Below are 21,453 nucleotides of genomic sequence, written 5' to 3' on the forward strand. Positions count from 1 at the left end.
TCATTAAAATCCAGTCTCCAGTTCGGAAAGTCAACCAATTTTATGCTGTGGTTTTGTTTTTATTTTTAATATTTTAAAACAGGACTCCCCACAATATCGACTGCTTAAAATATCATCGATCTCAAGATAGATATGACATCGCATGATATGACATCGATAGACAAGACAGTAGTCTAACTCGTGTTTTTTAAAGAATGTGTATTAAGTTTAAATTATTAAATTTATTATTATTTATCGTATTTAAATTGTTTCAGCTGTTGTGGAACAAAATCACTCCATTGTTTCTCGGGGTCTCTTATTGTGGAACGCTAAGGTCAAACCAAAAATCAACATCGGGCGGGGGGGGGAAATATTGCTCGATATTCCTCTGTCACCAGTGGATATACAGATTTATACTCACGTGGATTAATGATCTAATAAGTCTAATATAATTAATACGAGTTATCGTTTAATTGTGAATTTCAGAATACATAAAAAACAAGCTACATTTCTATTGAGCTCCCCCGCGTAGTCGGACGTAAACAATAAGCTCACATGCGTAGCCAATATGGCTGTGGGCAGAGAACTATGAATTTTATAGTTCAGAAAAACAAGCGTTAAACATTAAATATCTACTCTGTGTTTGTTCACAGATTTTCAGTGTCACGCGAAAATCATTTTTCCTGCGTCAACAAACCTAAAGCTGCCAGAAAAATGAGCAACATTTACATCCAGGAGCCACCGACAAATGGGAAGGTGAGCGCCACTTTTGGCAGCTTTAACCCACACATCTTTGTTTTTTTTCGGCGTTTTCATCAAAAAACAGGGGAATGTGTCATAAATGCTTCAGTATTTAAATGCGTCACGTTGTGATCTTGTCTTAGGTTCTGCTGAAGACCTCAGCTGGTGACATTGACATTGAGCTGTGGTCTAAGGAAGCTCCTAAAGCTTCCAGAAACTTTGTCCAACTTTGCATGGAAGGTAAAAAGAAAATCATAAAAACTGAATCAGTCACTAGAGCTAGTTTCCCAGTCCTGAGAGGTCTGGTTTTATAAACCTCACTGAATATGATTGAATCCTGAATCCTGAAACATATATGAAGTGTAATCTTTTGTTTTCTCTAATGTTTAGGTTACTACGATGGCACAATATTCCACAGAGTGGTGCCTGAGTTCATTGTCCAGGGTGGAGATCCCACTGGAACTGGGGAAGGAGGAGAGTCCATCTATGGTCGCCCATTCAAGGTCAGACTGCCTCTCTGCTTCTATATAACAAATGTTCAAACTAACAGAATCACAAGTCAGTATTAGGACATATTCATTTACTGATCTGGAGTATCTGTGCCTTTTTTAAACTTTCAGGATGAATTTCACTCCAGATTGCGCTTCAATCGAAGAGGTTTGGTTGCCATGGCAAATGCTGGGGCGCATGATAATGGAAGTCAGTTTTTCTTCACCTTGGGACGTGCAGACGAGCTCAACAATAAACACACCATATTCGGCAAAGTAAATCAGATTTACATAAATGTTTTTTTATCTTACTGGGACTGTCAACTACTAATTGTCTCTAACCTAATTTTTGCTTTGAAATGGTACAGTGCATCTTTCAGCTGCTTTGAACATTTATAGTAAATCCCAGACCGTTATCTCTTTTAACTATTTCCAATGCAGGTGACAGGAGACACAATTTATAACATACTGAGATTAGCAGAAGTTGAATGTGACAACAATGAAAGACCTCTGAATCCCCACAAGATAAAAACAGCTGAGGTATTTTCTTGTCCCTTTTCCTTTTTTCACTTGCTTGACAATATCTTTGCTTCAAACACTGACATAAAAATCTTTTTGTCTCTTCCAGGTGCTTCACTCCCCCTTTGATGACATTATACCTCGTGAGATAAAGAAAGTCAAAAAGGACAAAGACAAAGAGGAGGCAAAGAAATCACAGTCAAAAGCCACAAAGTGAGTGTCAGACTTGATCTGCCTTTTCATTTATCTGTTGTTGAGCTAAATATAAAAAAATATGATTGTTTTTATTAGAGGTCGTCTTGAGTCAGTTTTAGTTGCTAAATGGCTAAATTCAATTTTTGTGTGAGTATTGATGCTTCCGTGTCTAAAGAATTTTGATTTTGTAGGAATTTCAGTCTGTTGTCATTTGGGGAGGAAGCTGAAGAAGAAGAAGAGATGGTGAATCAAGTCAGTCAGGTACTGAAGTACAAAACTGGTCTCTGTCAGACACACCATTAAAACCAGTCACACCGCAATAGTTTGAAAGCTGTCATTACAGGATGAAGGAAGTCATTGGTGCTTCCTTTCTCAGTTGATCTAGATCATAAAATCATCAGATCAAACACTGCAGACCTGCTGCCTCTTAAACTTCATTTTTACAGCAGTCAATGTGTAAAATTAGTTTGGTTGTCCAAGGCATATGCATTCAAATTCACTGTAAACACGTCATCTAGGTTTTATCTTGTAAGTGGCCGACGCTCTGTAGGATGTTAGCAAATGATGGTGGTGGATGGCATCTAAAAATCTGTAAATCAAAAGAGTCTGTTTCCCACGTGTGTAATGCTTCTGACAGAGCAGTTATGGTGTTTGTACTGATATTAAAGATAAATAAACATTGTTGATTTTATAGTGTGTTTTTTTAGAAATTGTGGTTATATTAAAATTTAATAATGTTCGAAAATGTGCATAAACAATCTCAGCCATTCACCAGTATTTATGTTTCTTCAGACACTAAAGGGAAAAAGCAAAAGCAGCCATGACCTTCTGAAAGATGACCCCAGGTTGAGCTCTGTTCCTGCAGTTGATAAGTATGTACCAGAGCAGATAAATTCATGGTTTCATGATCCCTAATCTGCACTTTAATACATCAATCTATGTCCCTTCTACTTTAAAAGGAAGAAAAAGAAAGGAACATCAGGAGAATCAGCTGAGGTAAATTCCATCTCTTCTGCTGCCAGTAAAGTTCCCGGTGTCATTTTGCTCCGATTGTAAATTTCCGAGTGTTCTTCCAGACAGACGATGAGGACGATGATGACGACGATAACTCGGATGCAGATGACAAGTATGATTCAGATAAGAAAGAGAAGATAAGAGAGCTCATCAGTCAAAAGCTGAAGAAAGAAAAAGATGCAGAGAAGATGACGGAGGCCAGCGAGGACGAGCGAGGGAAGAAGAACAGCCGCAGGTTTGACTCCATGTTTCTGTTTGTGCCTGCACTGGTTTCTGGCTTCAGATACAAACTATTTTCAACAGATGGCAGTTTGTTTAATTCATAGTTTCCCAGGTCACCACCACCACCAGCATCAGCATCAGTTTGTTGTTCCACCTGTAGTGCAGCATTGAAACCTGGTGGGGGAGCTGTTGGACTATCTAATCAATTTATACAACAATATGAGAATAAACCATCCAAACCAAATCCAGCGTTTTACTGCCAAGCAAAGCATCTGGTAAATCCTCAGAGAGAGGACACAGGCTTTTAATATTTTTATTTACAACACTGACTTAAAGCTGCAACTAATAATTTGTTGATTGTCTCCCAGTATTCTTTTTTGTTATTAGGTGAAGTGCTAAACTGTTTAGTTTATTAAATGTCAAGAAATGCTAAAAATGGTAAAATCCCCAAAGCTATTTTACTTAATATCACATATGATGAAGAACAGCAGCAGATCATCAGATTTGAGAAGCTGGAGCCAGAGAAAATTTGATAAAATATTAATAAATTATCGACATAGTTGCTGGTTACGGATCTTCTGTCAATCAACAAATTGTTCCAACTCTACACAGAGTTAGTCTTGAAGTTTCATGACCACAAGAACAGATCCAGAAGCAATAAGAATGAATATTTCAGCAGCCTAAGGGCCTAGACACACTAAAAACAGTTATTAACAGTATTAATTACTGCCTCTCTGCAGCAGCAAATTCCTCTAAGCATTCAATGAGGTTGTGGTTGGATTGCCAGAGCACTTTGACATGCATGTACATTTTACAGGTTAAAGCTGCTGTTATTCAAACATATGCTAAGGTCTCTCAATTCTAGCACATTTTCTTGTTTAGATGCTGTAAAATTCAAATGTTCAGATTCACAAATAGTCCAAAAATATGTTTTAGTGGAAATACTGTCCGTCAGTATCAGATATGTGTTAATATAATGTTTTCATCATATTTCAGCTGCATAATTTGATGTGTAGAACAAATATTAATGTTAAGTCTTGTTTCTGGATCTTTTTGATAAGAATGCCAAAAATAAGTCTCCATTGTTGGACTCATGATTGTTTTCATTACTGAGGAATCTGCCCATCGTTGGCTTCAATTATCAAATACTTTTTCATCTATAAGATACTTTAAAATTGTTACACTCTAGAAGCTGCAACAGAGAATATTTAGTAGTTAGTCCCCAAAATATAAACAACAACATAACTTTGCATCGTCATGTTAAAAGGGTTGTTCAAAGTGATTTAGCACTGGTGGATAGTTCGAGCTCCAAATATACAGAGCCTACATTCCCCATAGTTCAGCTAAGTTGCTTCATTTGTCAACTCCTAAATGCTAATTTTCTTCCGAACCCCTCACCTCCATTTTGTTACGCTGGCTGTCAGGCCCGAGCAGAGACAATCTGATGACTAACGCACCATCAGGGTTTTTCTCTCTGAGCCACAGGAGACATTGAACAGCTGTTTTTACAGGCTGAGTAACGCTCTGCAGGATGAGTAAACACTGTCAAGATATGGAAAAGCTCTCCTGCCCGGGCCCCAAAATTATCAGCAGCTCTTTCACCTTGAACAGCGTTTAATAATGGAAATATCGATATTAAAAGGTTTTGATTACGTAAATATGCTGCTCTCAGAGTCCAGCTGTTTCCTTGGTTCTCGTCTGTCTGTGCAGCGTCAGTGGGTGGGTTTTCACACCAACATTGCACAAGCTTGATATGAATTTCGAGAAGATTTAGCCAAATAAAACACAAGTTAACATGCGTTTTCCTCCACTACTGTTTTGTGCTGGTTCAGTGACAGCTGGTGGCACAGATTTTCCACTCAGATGCTGTAGCAGAAGTGTGCAACAGGATGACGTAATTAGAAGTTTCCAGTAATGTAAAAAACATGATGAAAATGAATAGAGACTCCTCATTGCTCCACACAGGTCTGATGTTTTGTCTGACGAATCTCTGATGAGTTCCTGTTGTTTTTTTTTATTCAGAATAAAAGTAAGTTTTTAGAAACCAACCTGTTGCCATCGCACGTCCTGTAGCTCCGTTATGACACGCATTACTAGCTTTCACACATGCACACGTACGTGTCACGGCTCTCTGCACCCACATCAGTGGACCTGCTCTTTGAAACAAATGTTGGTCCATGAAAACAACCCGAGCGGACGAGCGATTTATCTTTCATCTGTCTTTGATGCTGCAGACGGCCCAGTTATCTCGCCTCTATTTCCACTTAACGGGGAGCCCTTCTCTCATTAGTGCTAATGGGATAAGGAGCCTCCAGTCAGTTGTGTGTGTGTGTTTGTGTGTGTGTGTGTGTGTGTGTGTGTGTGTGTGTGTGACTGACAGCCAGCCCAATGCAGGCAGACTGTAGTATATTAAACACAAGCGCAGATTGTTTTGCTACAAGAACTGTAACCCAGCACAGTGGTTTGTCTTGGCAGGGAATCAAAGAGCAGGCTGGTAGGTACAGTGTTAGCCTGGGACAAAGGGGGCATTGTTGCAGGGTGAGTTCTGCCCTCCCACCTCTGCTTTGCTTTGGGCTTTCAGTTGCTCTCTGCACACAGGGGGACACCAACTCCTATCTAGTCACCTGGGAAAAACGTATTGAGATGTACTGCATGTGAAGAACAGTCTGCAGTGCACTCAGGCTGCATAGAGGGGAACATTTACCATGCCAACTGCATCTCCCTCCTCAAAGTCACAGCTGCTGAGACAACCTTGAAATTAGGAGTCTCCCTAAAACCAAAATAGTTTTTGCATCAAGTCAAAACTATCTAACTTTTGCTATCCAGCTGCCAGATGATATTCCACTGTAATATTCCATGATTGCAAAACGCTTGGACTTGTTCACATTCAGGAGCAAGTTGCCAAAAGAGGAACCAAGAAAATTTGAAGACTTTAAAGATCAGCTTCAATTGATCGGAACCGGTTTTATTTGTTTAAACTTACTGTGATGTTTATCGCAGTTTTACAAGTGTTTGTGTTTGAATAGGCATCTTCAGAGCGGGGGGGTGGGGGTTCCTTTATAAAAGACACTACTGAATGAAGTCCCAAAAGCAGTGTATGTTGTAGTCGCCACTTTTGTTAAAACTGACGGGGCATGACTGGGGAGGCAAAACGCTTCCATATGGCTGTGGGACACAGTGTGAGCTGCTTCTGTCAGTGAGCCCTGGCTCCCTCTGCTGTCTCTGGTAATTGCTTTCCAGTTACTGCAGACTGACGATAATGACAGAACTGCACTTCCTGTTATTTATATCACTTGTTATCACATGCTTATAAATGGAGAGTACCGTGTATGGCAGCAGACTTTAAAGCTGGATTGACTTTAATAGAGGCAGTAAAAATAAAGATTATCACATCGTCCACATGATGTCTCTTTACAGTGTGCTGATACATAAGTAAGGACAGAACTGTTTGTGTGTGTTAATATGGCTGAAAACATTACACGATATTAGATTTATTTTCTAATGTCAAATGTTTGTAAAGCGACTTAAGAAACTATCAAACTGATGATTTGTGGACCAGAGTTTTTCCAATCACATATATATATATAAAACAAAAACCTTCAAAACTATTATATTCATTATTGATTAGTCTTCCAGTTTGTTGTGTAAAATCTAAATACCCAGTAATCAAACCAAAAAACCTAAATAATTAAATTTAAAAGTGACGTTAATGATTGATTGTTGCAAATTAATTGTCTAATAATTTCATGTCATGTTATTTCACTACCTGCTTCTTATCATGACACTCAGCGTTACAGAAATGTGAAAACATGGGAGATAAGACACATTTTTTGATGCCCCAGCAGTCGATGCTTCTGGCATTCTGCCCCTCAAGTGTGAGTTTTTATTAGGGCAGCAATTAACAGTCATTTTCACTATCAGTCAGTTAATTATTTGACCTATAAAACACCAGAAACAAATGAAACGTTGCCTGAGATGAGAACCAGCCAGTCCTCACACTGGAGAAGCTGCAACCATAATGTTTAGCGTTGCTGCTTCATGTTGTTTTGATAATTAAGTCGATGCCTAATCATTGCAGATCTTTCTTGTTTTTCTTCTTCTTTCTTTCTTGATTTGATCTTCTGACATGTTGGTTTCATTTCCTTCTCCACGTTTGAAACATCCACAGCATTTTTATTTTAGCCTTATGGACAGTGTAACCTAAATGGGACATCAGGCACTAATTATCCAGGCCAGGCGGCCGTACCCTGGACGCCATGTCGCTGCCTATTAATTGGCTGCACCTGTCTCTCGTCATCGGCCATAACCCGACGCGTTCTCAGGGAGAGGTCGCAGAGATCAGGAAGGCGTTCGTTGCAGAAAACTGTTTGAGATAATCCAGTTCTTGGCAGCGGGATTGTGTATGTTTTGGAACTGCCAGGTTTACAGATCTCTGGCCCACTGTAGCATGTCTGCCTCATATGGGGCACATGCTCGCTGGAAGGACTTCTAGACAGCGACGCATGTCTGGGGCAAGGAGACACTTAAAAAAGAGCAGAACAGCACTTGGACATTGATTAAAGTCAGTATTTGACCATGTGAACACTGAATCTCAAACTAGTCGAATATTTAAAATTCGCAGCTAAAAATAGCTGATATAAAAGGAAGGATTAATTTCTTCCATTGTGAGTAATTAGCAGTAGGCCAAAGAATCTGGGCAGTAATTGTGAGGCAGATGAGCGGCTCCAACAGGGGAACCTTGGTCCAGGGACTGGGTGATGTTTTGGTCTAGATCGCTCTGCAAAGTCATGCAAATTCCTGTGTGGAGGTTGGATTCCTCCACACAGTTCTCCTTGGCTTTTGACCAAGCCATGAAGTGCCCCCTGAGGGGAGTTCACCCAGCCATCTTGTTATTCTTGCACATTCATCCACATCACTTGCTCAGTTCTTACACTGGTTCGGGTCCAGTGTAGCGGGCAGAAGCTTTAGCTGCCAGTCTTTTGGTGTACCTCCTCAGAATAAGGCTTAGGTGTTACATTTTTCTTTAAAACATGCGTTTGACTCGTTGCACTCACACTGTGGTTTTATGTTAGCTTAAAAAAATGCTTGATTTTATCAGTAATTGCATTTCCTACAGTGACTTAAAGTCTGGTAATTGTGAATACAAAAACATCCAAAAAAGGCAAGGACGCCCGCTCGTACATTTTGGAAAACGACTGAATTTTTGAAGAACCATGCTCTTCACCGGTCTATTTTTAGGGTTGTTGAGTTTCTGTGTCAGCCTCAGACTCCTGCCAGACACTGGGGGTATTAAATGCACGGTTCTGAATCATGACAGAGTTCTTGGTCTGCTGCCAACCACTTCATATGCTTGTGTTATGAAAAGTTAATCATCCACAGCTCTCTGAGTTTGACTTTTATTTAATTTTCTGAAAGAGTGACAGTAGCTGGCAGCCCCCAGGTAGGGCCAGGCCAGTATGGGACTGATGGGACTCAGGTTGTATCTGTGTGGTTTGGTGTATTTCAAGTGAGCTGTGGAGCTGCCTCTTCTGATGGATGCACGGTTGCATCTTCACTGTGGCTTTTTGAGGAAAGGTGAACGTAGGGAGGCACAGGCAGGGGACATCTTTATCCTACGATACAGTACCAGCTAAAGGTTTCCTAGCTGTTACTGACTTGTGATCAGCTCAGATTCAGGGCTGAAGCTGAACTGGTCCAAAGTGGTAAAGTGTCAGAGAGTGAAATGTCAGAGATGCAGTGATGGCTTCCTTCCATCTTTCCTGCAGCAGGAGAAGGAAATGAAGCCTTGGAAATGGAAGCAAACAGTTTCCTCCAGGTGTCCCAGCTTTGTCTGACTCCTTCCAACAAACTGTGTGTGTATAAAGACTGGGGTCCATTATTTGGACCATCCAGCCCAGCAGGAAGCAGGACTGGGTCTGGCTGAGGAAAAGCCAGTGAACAAAAGGAGCTGGGATAATGAAGCAAAATGTCTTAAGATCAGAGACGGTGTCCCAACAAGTGCAAATTTTAAGAATTTCTAAATAATCAACTATCCGGTTTCATTGGCACATAGTTGTTAAATAATTTGTAGTTTTGTGATATAAGGGTCTGGAAAGGAATTTGCTGAACCCCCAGGTGTGGACTTAACAGGTGCTTTTCCTGTCCTCTCTGCCCTCTTTTAATCTAGGAGCACTGTGGCTGTGGAGCCGATTGTTTGACTGCTGCTTTGGAGACATCTCTTGTTTGCTGAACTGCAGCAAGTCGAGACAGGCACAGAACGATCACTCGGTCCGAAGTGTTTCCGACTGTAGTGTAGACGTATAAATCCTCGGCTCTCCGTCCTGGAGAACAGGCTGGACCGTGTTCAACTTAGAGCCTCGAGTCGTGTTTGACTCAGGTAATTTCACTGAAGCACACAGAAGTCATGTCTCCGAACTGGAGAAGTAGAGGACAAAATGATGAATCAAACAATGTGTACACTCAGTTGTCAGTTTATTAGGTACCATCAAATAAAATGACCATGAAGTTGAAGCAGCACCTCTCTAAAACGGGTCCAGCAAAAACCCAACATTATAACCTCCATGAGGGAACTATTTGTCACAGGACTGTTGAATTAGACTGCATTAGTTTTAGATTTGTGTAGCTAATGAACTGCCAACTGAGTGTATATAGGATAAGACATAAGGCTGTTTATGTAAGTTTGAATGTAATCTATTAGAAACACCATGCAATGAATACTACCATCTTCTAACTCATCATTTTTGACACGCAGGTGTTGATTCAGGTTATTTCTGATGCTATTAAAGTAGCATGATAATAATAACAGACTTGGTCTTTACTAGAAGGCTGCATTAGTGTAGGTTAGCAAAAGGTTTTCACAGGTTTTTTCTAAAAATCTGATTTTATAATTGACTTTTATAGAGATAACATGTAAAATATTCTTCCTACAGTACACAAGAGTCACAATATGTTCTCTAGAGATCAGAAATATATTTAAATGTAGGTAATCACAGGTGTTACTGTGAACAGCTGTGGATAAAGTAGTTTAGTTGAATCGAGGTGAAGAAGCAGTTCATTTGTTGGTTTGTGAGACCCATTACCAAACTGTATGTGAAATCTGTCAGAAATGAGGTTTGTCGTCGTTGCTTTTAGACAGAGCTGAGCAAGTGACGTCCTCACAGAGGCCAGGTCCGTCTGTGCCAACCACTTCTGCTGTTGGCAGCTCTGGTCTGCATTTAGCTGCGACGTTTTTCTTCAGGAAACCAGAGGACTAACAACGTCTACGTCTGACTGATTCCTCATGTGTGTCCTCAGGAGCAGCAGGGACGCTAACGAGGAAGAGATGTGGCATCAAGTCAGTCGCAGCTGTTAATATTTGCAGAGGCGCTTACAGTTAAAATGTCAGTTTGATGTCTCGATGAACGTCGGAGAATTAAATAAACATAATGTGGGTGTTGGAAAGCTGCAGGCACAAGAATGAAAGTTCCAGATTAAAGAGAAAAAGGATATAAATGAATGTCAGTCCAGATAAGCAGATGGAAGAAACAAAGGCAGCCTTTGTTTGGTCTGGAGATGCCTCACATGTTTCTAGGTCAGGGGCACGGACTGTGCAGATTACCTGTGCTTCGTGCTTCTGCAGGAGGATGGGAAACAAACAGAGCTGTCAGACAGGACAAATACGATCATTTCCTAACATGACATATCTGCTCTGCAACTGGCATCCGTCTCAGTGAAGGGGAGCAGTAATCAAAATTGCTGGCCCTGGTTCTTCCGGACTTCTGGCATTTAGCTCCGCATGTGCCAGGCTTTGGGGCACCGGCCAAACGGGACACTACCTTAAAACCCTGGAAGCAAGGACGTGCCTTCTCCCTCTGTCATGCAGTTAAAGGTTTTATAAGGGCGGCTGGATGTGAGCCATGCCTGTGATATTTTAATGCAGCGCCACTTGAGGAAAGGAAGTGTTTCATTACTTCTGTCACTAAGTGCATTAGTCAGCTGTGTGTTTTTTGTGCAACAGGACACTTTACGTAGTTAACAACACAAAGTGAAATGATATCACATGGGATGTTGTGCTGTGCATTATACAGTGTGAGTGTGTGTTAATGGACAGGAGACACGAGAGAGACTTGATTCGTGAATCTGTGGAATTTAATCTTGACAGTACAAAAACAAAAACAACTTGAAACTGTATTTAATAACTTTTTAGCACTAAAACACTGTTTTGGAAATGAATAGAAACCGATTTACGAGTCTCGACTTGGGACTTGAGATGTGTTGATCTAGATTTCATTTGGATCTTGGTTTTGACTTGGAGTTTGACTATGGACTTGTCTGTGATGACCTGGACTTGACGTGGACTTGTTAACTTGACTTGGAACTTTAGATCTGTTGGTCTTGGCTTAGGACTGTACTCAGGATTTACATTGTGTGGCAAGTCCAAAGTATTTGTCCCACCTCTCTGCTTATGTGCTGCTGATCATAATGTTTCATGTCCAAGAAATGTTTAACTACTTTAAATACCTTCAGCAGTATGTATCATTTTAAATAGTGCAGTAAAGTTGTTTAGTATTGGTTTTATTTATGTTTCCCCTGAAATGAGTTGTATTTTAAAACTATTTTGGCTGAACTTTGGTTCATTCTCACCACTGACTGACTGAATTTTAATTGGCTAGTAATTACAGACGTTTTCAGTCGTTGCACTTTTAACACTGTCATGTGTGCTGCTACGGTGAAAATTACTCATCTCCAAACTAGAACCACATTTTCTCACTGAAGTCTTCTCGAACTCAGGACCCCCCCTGGTGTTTTTTATGCTTTTTATTTGAGTAACACAAGCTTTTAAGGTACGTTCCTCATTCTGAGTCTTTCCTCGTTGTTGTTGTTTTTACAGAATTGGTAATGAGCATGGTCTGTTACAGGTGTAAATTCTCAAGCCTCCTTTCTCCCCTCACAGTGATGAATTACGGAAAGAGGCGCGGCAGCTGAAGAAGGAGCTACAGGCCATCAAGCAAAGGAAAGAAGAAAGCTCCAAACCTGCAGTAGATGAAGTGAAGGAGGGTATGTGAGCAGCTTTTATTTTCCTGTGTTTAACTGTTACCCATTATACTTGAAATTTATTGGTGTTTCATAATATACTTAGAGTCTAAATCTCTAGGAGGGTGGTCTGTGCTACATTCCCTGCTAATGGACACTAAAACACTCAACCCTCTGATTTTGTCAGTTCGTTGCAGACGTCCTCCCCTCTCCCCATCATGGGTCTGCATTTTTGTGTTAGCACTTGCAGAAAATTGTGTAGGTCAAAATTATTGAGTGGCCACCATGGTTGCATACCAAAACCCTTTGTGTGTTTGTAAGTTTGCAGCCTTGGCCCATGTGATTCTGTCCAAATTTGCACCCCGAATTCCTCGGGTCTTCACCACATTGCAGTTTGTCATCAGGCCTTCGGTCTTTGGATTTTTGCTGGTGCTGAAACGCATTTTTGAGAATTACAAAAACCACTTATGCACAGAGGCTAACTTGAGGTTGTGTGCATGTCGTTGTGCAACAAAACAAAACAGTTTGCAGGGGGTTCTGCAGGGAGCAGCCGAACTGTGGGATTACCACCAGCCAAGATTTCCTGGAGGCCATGATGGGCTTGTGTTGTTGCTCAAACATTGTTTTTGTCTCCACAAACACTGATGGTTTCATGCTTATAAACACAGACATAGAATCCACTCATGGCTTCAAGATTTTAGGTGAAAGAGCACAAAGTACAATCATCACTGTGTACTAAGATGAACTAAAATCCTGGTGTGTGTCTTTGAGTTCAGCTGCTTCTACAAACAGCAGAAAGATGCCTTGTTATAAAACCAAGTGTTGAGTCAGTAACAAGTCCCAGAGTCTTACACCAAGTGGCAACTAGCCCCTTCACCGTGAAGGTAAGTGCAGGTTCAGTGGAGGTACTTTCTCATGGTGGTGTTTTCTTGATTATTTGATTTAAAAAAATAGACCAATAAATAGTCAAATCCATTGGGACTTTTCCAAACTGCGTGTTTTGTGTAACGAACAGTTCAAACTCCATGAAGTTACTGTCAAGCAAGACAAATCTTAACACGTGAGAAGCTGGAACCAAACCTGCAGTGCTTTGCTGCTTTGGCGAAGATCAGTACGTTCACCCAGTTTTGCAGATGGTCAGAATAAAATCTGAATAAACGGAGCGTGTGAACCAGCTGTCTGAAGCCTTAAAGGAGCCTTCTCTTCGTCTTCTACCTGTAACTGCACCCAGCAGTCAGTACAGCTGAACTTCAGTGCAGCGAGGTTGGAAGTGAAGCCATCGGTCAGCAGATTGAGATTTTCAGATACTTGCTAAATATTAAGGCAGATAATTGGTCTTATTTCAGTCTATATTTGGAGGGACTGGTCAATTAATCAACAGATTTTCTTTATATAAGTGCAGATTGAATATTTCTGGAACAAGCCCTTTGAAAACAAACTGTGATGTATTTTTTTATTTTCTATTATATCATAGACCAAAATATAGTCAGTTAATCAAGAAAATAACTATGAAATGGTAAGAAAAAGAGTTAATACCGCTTTAATTCAGCTTAGTACACCGCACCAGACACATGCGCTTAATATTTTTCACTGCAGTGGTCTAAGTTTTCTGCAGCTGTAAAATTATATGCTGTAAATGATCAACATGTCTGCATGAAGTCAGTGTCTGTTCCTCATCTGCATATACCAGCAGCTGCCCATAATTTGTCTCTTCAGGACTCGCCATCAGCTAAATCAGCTTTTTTTACCTTTTTGAATTATTTTTTCCAGTCATCACTTCAGTTTTCATCACATAAATTACAGCATGTTCTATATTCTGGTTTCCTGATTCTTGGCATGGCTGCTGGGCACCGGAGCCAAAAATAAGAGCGCCACTCTGAAACCACTGTCCATTCAATACGCACCCTAAACGATGTGGCAACAGTCTTCATCCTACTTAGGTGTTATTATTTTTTGTACAGGTTATGTCTGTGCGCGCTGGGTGTTTCATTACACTGCTGCCTTGTCAGTCGTATTGTTGACTTTGAGGAACCGTTGCAGCAGAGTGATATTTGAAACACCAATTACCCGTGATTAAGATTAACATGTTATTTTGTCTACTGCTTATACCGTTTGACAGTTATTGACCAGGTTGTTTATTTTCTCTGGACGCACTGAAATATTTTCATATGTAAAACGTCGTCTTGTTGCATAATAGAAGTTGGATAATTGCCGTTGAGCCCAAAGCACTAACTGAATGTTTCTGCTTTGACTTTTCCTTTAAATCTGCAGATTTTGTGTCTAGCAGACTTTTTTCTTTCGCTTGCCACAACATCAGCAGCGTGATTTGTAGCTCTGTTGAGCCCAGGTGACAGGAGCAGGGAGGAATGTGGTTAGAAAGGCCATCAAGCTCAAAGATAGTAGTTAGTGACAACAGCTGGAGAAGGTGATGTGTGCTCCTCGTGTGGGACCTCAGGGCATCATCCATCAGCATCCAGCATGTCACAGGCTGCAGGAGGGAGGCCTGGGGGAGAGATGGAGGGGAGATCACTTGTTGGCCTCATAAATCAAGAGAAAACATTTGCCCCTCGAGCAGAAGAGCAGCCTTCCATGTTGACACCAGGGCAAGTGTGGCACTTATATTTAAATACCAGTGATTGCTCAGTATTTGCAGTGTGTTTCCACTTTTAAAGAAACAGAAGTAATCGAATTAGATGAGAATCAACCCAAACTCCCTCTTCTTTTGTTGTTTAGTTACACTACATCTTCTTCTCCTTGAGAGCCATGACCTCAGTTATCCACTTCCCTGTAGAGTTGGGCATGAAGCTGGAGGTGGGTAGCTTAGCTTAACGTAAAGAGTAAAAGCTGAGGGAAACCGCTACCTCCCAGCACACATCTCCCTTTGTGTAGTTTCTACTGTACAAACCCAAAAGACTATTTCTTGCCAGGTGCATATTTTCCACCAGCTGCCTGAGAACCTCAGAGAGACTACTCCCAGCTAATGCACAGCTCATGAGCTCCTGCAAACCAGTGTGTTGATTTTTTTTTTTTGAGTTTTGTACTGTTTCCAGTCTTTATGCTAAGCTAAGCTAACAGTCCACTGGTTGTAGCCACCAAATGTGAGAGCGGCGTCTATCATCGCATTTACCTCTTGGCAAGAAAGCAAAGAAGCATCTTCCCAAAATGTCGAACTATCCATTTATTCTTAGTTTTGTCCACCTCTGAAATTTTGCAGAGCAGCTTCAGAGTTTAGTCCAGTTCACTTTGAGGAGACGGAGTCTGAGCAACATAAAATTGTTTTATTAATAAAAGATAAGCAGGTGGATTTTGTGCATTTCTAATAAAATCTGTTTTTTAGTGCTTAGTATTTGTACCTTTAACAGATGGCCTGTCCAAGCTTTCTATCTTTTTTAAAATGTATTAGTTATATAAATTGATATATTTGTCCCCAGTGAGTTTTGGTTGGTCTTGCTAAGCACTTTATCGTCCCACAGTCGGGTCCTCTGAGACTTTATAGTTCAAGATAAAGGTCTATATAAATAAATAGACATTAACTCATATCATTGCAGCTCTTAGTAATGGACAAGCAGTGAATGTTTTCTCTGTTCCAAGATTTGTTTGGTACAGCTGAACGTGTCAGAGCCTGCAGGCAGAGGTGGCACATCCAGAGAGGTGACGCTGTCCTGGGGATCTCGGAGTATGTGACACCACAGATCCTCCACCCGCCAGCAGACTGTGGTCACCGTCTGTCTCTCTGTGACTTCACAGCTTGTGTGTCTGAGCTGGGAGATTTACAGAAGCGCATTAACTGTATGAGACATGCTGATTGTTCATTCATTTATTTCACACCTACTGCACAGAACATCACATTTTGGTGGAAAATTATTCGCAGTGTTACCGTCAGTGCTGTGACTTTACTCTCTGTCTGTCTGTGTTTAATGGCACACGGATCGCACATCTTTATTTAGACCCCCAGTCTGTTGTAGTGTCCTTCACACCAGTGTGTTCCTACTGCAGCTGCAACTAACCATTTTTTCTTCTAATTTCTAAAATTATATTTCCGTCGAAAAAATGCCAAAGTGTTGAAAATGTCACGTCTTCACATGTCACGTTTCTTCCAACCAAGAATCCAGGACTCGAAGATATTTAGTTTACTTTCACTGAAGATTAAGACGACCAGAAACCAGAAACATGTTTGTCATTTGAGAAACTGATTTTTTGCCATTCAAGAAAAGTCAAACAGTCAAAAAGCCAAAGACATCAGAATGACAAAAAAGAGAAAAGTTTGAGAAAGGTTTTACTAACTAACTCCTGCTTTTCTCCAACACAAGTGACCACAATCTCTGCTCTTCCCAAAGCTGTAAATGTTTTAGATATTTAGATATGTGGCAATGGCAAAATCTTTCCATTGCAAGTTCGTTGTAGTTTTTATGAAATGTTGTTGCAAAGAAAAGTGAATGAAATTTTAATAATTTGACAATGAGCTAATGTTTAAAATGTCATGTAATAAGCATCTGTTATGTTTATATTGTAAAGTCTTTTCCTTTAACATTGTCTAGGATTAAAATAAAGTCAATAAAGAGTAAATAGAAATCAGTAGTGCGGTTTCTCCTGTCCTTCCAGAGGATAAGAAACCAAGCAGTGAGGCGGTGGCCGAGTATCTGGAGGGAAGAAAGAAGTACGAAGAGCTCAGGAAGGAAAAGCGAAAGAAAGGCTCAAACCGAGAAGAACAGGTTTGTTTTTGAAGTAGAATTCCTTACAGTCACAGTGTGTTTGTGTTTGTTGTGTTTGTTTTGAAGTCGTCTGCTCATGTTGTCTCGCAGACACTGGCCCTCCTCAATCGCTTCAAGTCCAAGCTGTCGTCGGCCATCACCGAAGCTCCGGAGGAGGACGTGGAGGAGCTGGCAGAGGACGACGACAAAGGATGGTCAGTGAACCTCAAACCGTTTAAGATGAATTTTTAAAATTTTTTTTTAATTTATTCTCAGTTTTGTTTGGTTTTATTTGCTGATTGTTAAGAAAAGTCAGACCCACAGTCGACTGTGACCTTAAGTTTTGGGCTGGAAAAAATAAGTTTACTGGAGTTAAATCTCTCCAGGATGATGATGATGCTCATCATACAATATAAAATGCCACGTGTCTTTACTTCTAATTACAAACCCAATGCTACAACCTGCCTAGGACTGGTATATTAATAAAACAGCTCCTGTTTAAGCTTCAGTCAGTGCAGCTGATATTAGTAGCAGCACTGAGCACAGTCCTGAGTGCGAGTGAGAGTTCAAGAAGCAGTTTGGCAAACACAATGTTTTGTGGACAGGGAAGTTCAAGCATGACAAGTTGGCACAAAAAGGCCCTTTTCATTAGCGTCTGCTGGGTTTACGTTGTGTTATTCTATTCATACACTGGATTGTGAAAGAAACCTATTGTTATAATAGTAAGAGGTGGGTGAAACTGGTGAAAAACCTCAGAAAATCTCTCTTGTGTTTTGGGAATAATGAACCTGACCTTTGTCAGATCCACAGCTCGCTTCGGATTCTGATAAAATTGTGTGAAAGTTCGAGTTGTATGCATGCATGTGTCAAATTGGGATTTTAACCCGCAACCACCAGACTGGCCATCAGGAAATCAGCCCTGACGCTGTGTTTTCCTCTCATATTCTGTTGTTTTTCACCAAAGATCTCAGTCTGACTACACAGAGCGAGTTTGAAATGAATACCATGTGTTTGAGCAAAGTGTCTGTGTGTGAGAGATTTAGAATAACAAAACCTGTAGTTGCTATTAGTCTCTAGAAGCCCCCTTGAAGTCTGTCTGTGTGTGTCTGAGTGTGGGGGCCCTAATGAATTTGAGAGATGCCTTGGCTGGCGTTCGGAGCCTCTCCCGGCTGTAGACACCTCACTGAGCTGCCCCCGCCAGGTATGGTGAGGAGGGAGGGACAGGGGCAGTAGCATAGCAGCCCTAGAAAAACACAAGTGGAAGCCTGTGCCAGTTTAGGAGCACTGCGAACAGAATGTGGGTTACAACAGGTCAGACATTGCAAGTCAAGTCTGGGCCAGAGGAGGTAAACTATTCCATCTGTGTCTGTGTCTACATACTCTGACTCTCCGTCTTCACCCCCCTCCTCCTCCTCTCGGTCTCTGCTAACACACACAGACTCCACATTCTCAATGCAAAGAGCTCCCACCATCCCTCCTGCACTGCTTAATCTCCACCCCCCGCTCGGGTTTAAAAAAAAAGCAAGAAAAATAAATAGAGGAAAGGCTTCTGTAGCCTCGCATCATGGCAGCACAGAGTGGTTTTGATAAGCCCCGAACGCAGGGTTTCCACATCACGTCTCAGAGCCGTATGAGTCTGAGGCTGTATGGCCGGCAGGCTGTCATCACTAACACTGCTAGACAAATTATCAGAGGCGGCCCGCTCACACAGCAGGACTCCTCAGGGTCTGCCAGAGTCTAGCCATGACATTCTAGATGAGCTGTCACAACTCCTGCCGATTTCAAATGAAGACATGGAGAGAGTGCAGAGCGCACAAACACAACCAAACTGTGCAGCCGGCCAGAGACAACAGCAGACACATACCACATGCTATACACATAGACAAGGCATCAAACACAGAATGGTTCAAAGCATACAATAGAGGAATATGCACTTTCTTTCTTTTTTTTGAAAGACACTGGTGCACATGAGCACAACCTGCACGGCCAGACGTATCAACACAAGCTCGTGTAAATGTTTTTTTTTTCTGCAGCAGATTAGAAAGACCTGCTGACGATTAAACAGAGACTTTGCTGCTTTCACCCACATTCCTATATGTCAAATGTGTGGTGTTTGTCTACAGCTTTCCTCTGTGTGACCTGTGTGCACAGCTCTTTGGAAAAAAGCAGAAATTCCAGTATAACTCCAACCTGGACACCATGATGAGTAAAACGTTTGTTAATAATCAGCAGCATCTAGAAAAAAGCAAATCCAATGCTTGTCCATTACAGCTCGTGTCTCGTTAAGTGGAAGTTGGTGTTAAACTACAATACATGGGACATTGGGATGCATCGTGTGCAATGCATCCTGGGTGTTGTGGGATTTTTACCTTAATTAGTTAATTTATGTAGCTGTGCATTATTCCTTCAATGTAAGGTGCTACAAATGAACCCACCTGAACTGATGTATATAGCTGAGCAAAGGTTTTTGCCCCTAAAAGTAACATGGGGATGCTTTCATTATAATGCCATGAATATGTTTTATAACAAAAAAACTTCATATGAGTCAGTATTTTGTAGCTGCAGTATTTGACCTTCCTTTGCAGCAGTTCTCCTCAGCATACCTGCAGTTTTTCCAGGTGCTCTGCAGACTTGGAGAAGCTGCCACGGTAGTTCTGCGTGGTTCTGTCTCAGTCTTTGTCTCTTCATGTGATGTGATCCCAGACTGACTCCTTGATGAGGAGATCAGGGCTCTCTAGGGGGGTGCGACCACCTGCTGCAGGACTACTTGTTCTTGTCTACGACCATAGATCTTTATGACTCTGTTTTCATGTTTTGGCTCGTTGTCCTGGTGCAGAATGAATTTGGGACCGATCAGACGCCTCCCTGATGTTATCGTGATGGATAAGAATCTAAACATCTAACCTGCCTAAAACCTTTGCTCAGTACTGTAGATGCTAGCTTAGTGGAGCCCAGACAAACAAGAACAGCAGTTTCTCACTGTCCACTGGGAATCACAAGCATCACAGTAGATGTTCGGTCTGGAAAGACCCACAGACTGGATGTAGGAGGATGTAGCTGATTGACAAAATGGCAGATTTTTTTGTCCTCTGCTAAAACAGCATCCTTGTGATAGATTAGTTATTCCTGCTTTGTTGTTGAGATTTACTGATTGATACAGCAGCTGAGGAAACCCTTTCATGGGGGAGAAACTGTATTTTATGTGTGAAGCGCCTGAGACTGGCATCTCCTGTGAGGAATGTCCTGATTCTTTAATGTGTGTTTGAGGGAAGAGAAAGTCATCGGGGAAATGAAAGACACATGAACATCTGTTCTCTGGGGACCAGAGCGTTCTCTCAGCATTTTAACTACTTTAAAGATGTCTCAAAATATGAGTCTGATACTTCATTTCTCGTTTTTAGTGAGAGAAACTCAAATAACAGCTAAATGACCCTTGATCAAAGAAAGTGGCACTTTTAGAGAAACTCTTGAATACCATTTGACATTGATATTGATACTGATATTGGTAATTGATATAGTACTATATTCCCCAACCAGACTCAAAATCATAAGGTCCTACTACTTTGTCTGCCTAATCCTTTGACTTTAAATTCCAGCAAGGCTTAAAATCTGTGTTCAAAACACTGTGTGAGCCAGGCTTAACATGGCTGTACAGTGACTTCCCACAGGCATCAGGAGAAATTGTTTTTGGAAATATTCTGGGTTTAACTCAAAAGACAAGGTTCAGACATTCAGTGTAGATGAAGTTTAAAGCCTTTGATTAGTTTCAGTGATTTAGTGGATCCTCTGGTGCTGTTCTTTGAACTCTCTCCACCTTCTCCATCTGATTTAGGATGGGCCATGTTCTGCAGTTTGAAGAGCAAAGCAGAAAAGTTAAGGATGCCAACATGCAGGACGAGGACACTTTTGAGATCTACGACCCACGTAACCCCGTCAACAAACGGAGGAGAGAGGAAAGCAAGAAGATCATGAAGGAGAAGAAGGCCAAGAGGTGAGATCCAGTTCTGCACCAGCCATGTCACTGAAGTCCCGGTCATATGGCATCCTGTCAGCCCGCTTTTTCACCACAGCAGTCTCCCGGCTCAAACATCTGGACTGAGGATCCTGATGTGAATCCATAGCATCCTTGTAAACCGTGATGAAAGGCTTCTTCACGTGGAACAGCTGCACCCAGACAACTCTCAGTTACCCATCAGGATTAAGACTGTGGTCGTAGAAATGATTCAGGTCATGATTCAATTACATGTAACGTCCTTAACCGTTTTTTTGTTTTATATACCAGTTGTCTACTCCATTGTGTCTACAGCTTCATGTGCTTAAATGTGAACATTAGAATCCGCCAGAAAAATAAATGACATTGGTTAAGAAGCTGTAATGATCTCACTCTTCTAAATGTGACATTCAGGACCTATTTTTTTCAGGACATCAGTAAAGTGACTCCCAAAATATCAACCCTGCAATAACATGGCTCTTTACAAAGCTGCAAGATGGCATTCCCAAAGTCATAAGGCCCCATTCACTTTAAACTGTATATTCAACAACAGTTTGTTGTAAAGTGAGCAGGATTTTACATTGCAAAAAATATTGTCATC

The 21,453-nt window shown here is 41.2% G+C and overlaps 1 protein-coding gene across 1 annotated transcript; it reads left to right on the plus strand.

Moving 5' to 3' along the window:
* Positions 1–514: 514 nt before the first annotated feature.
* cwc27 (CWC27 spliceosome associated cyclophilin) lies at positions 515–21,233 on the plus strand. Its single transcript, XM_026297884.1, has 14 exons — positions 515–735; positions 864–960; positions 1,111–1,223; positions 1,341–1,484; positions 1,650–1,748; positions 1,837–1,940; positions 2,114–2,183; positions 2,715–2,794; positions 2,882–2,918; positions 2,999–3,171; positions 12,091–12,194; positions 16,773–16,882; positions 16,973–17,076; positions 20,694–21,233. Exons 1-14 carry the CDS (start codon positions 694–696, stop codon positions 20,854–20,856), a joined length of 1,440 nt encoding a protein of 479 aa, XP_026153669.1. The 5' UTR covers positions 515–693; the 3' UTR covers positions 20,857–21,233.
* The last annotated feature ends 220 nt before the right edge of the window (positions 21,234–21,453 follow it).

Source organism: Mastacembelus armatus, chromosome 12 (genome assembly GCF_900324485.2).
Source record: "Mastacembelus armatus chromosome 12, fMasArm1.2, whole genome shotgun sequence".
Taxonomy (NCBI): Eukaryota; Metazoa; Chordata; class Actinopteri; order Synbranchiformes; family Mastacembelidae; genus Mastacembelus; species Mastacembelus armatus.

What these genes read in the sequence shown, in the direction of transcription:
- cwc27 (XM_026297884.1), top strand. Translation starts at nt 694, where the DNA reads ATGAGCAACATTTACATCCAGGAGCCACCGACAAATGGGAAG. An exon ending in TGTCCAACTTTGCATGGAAG is followed by an intron (nt 961 to 1,110) that starts GTAAAAAGAAAA and finishes TCTAATGTTTAG; the next exon opens with GTTACTACGATGGCACAATA. An exon ending in CATCAGGAGAATCAGCTGAG is followed by an intron (nt 2,919 to 2,998) that starts GTAAATTCCATC and finishes GTGTTCTTCCAG; the next exon opens with ACAGACGATGAGGACGATGA.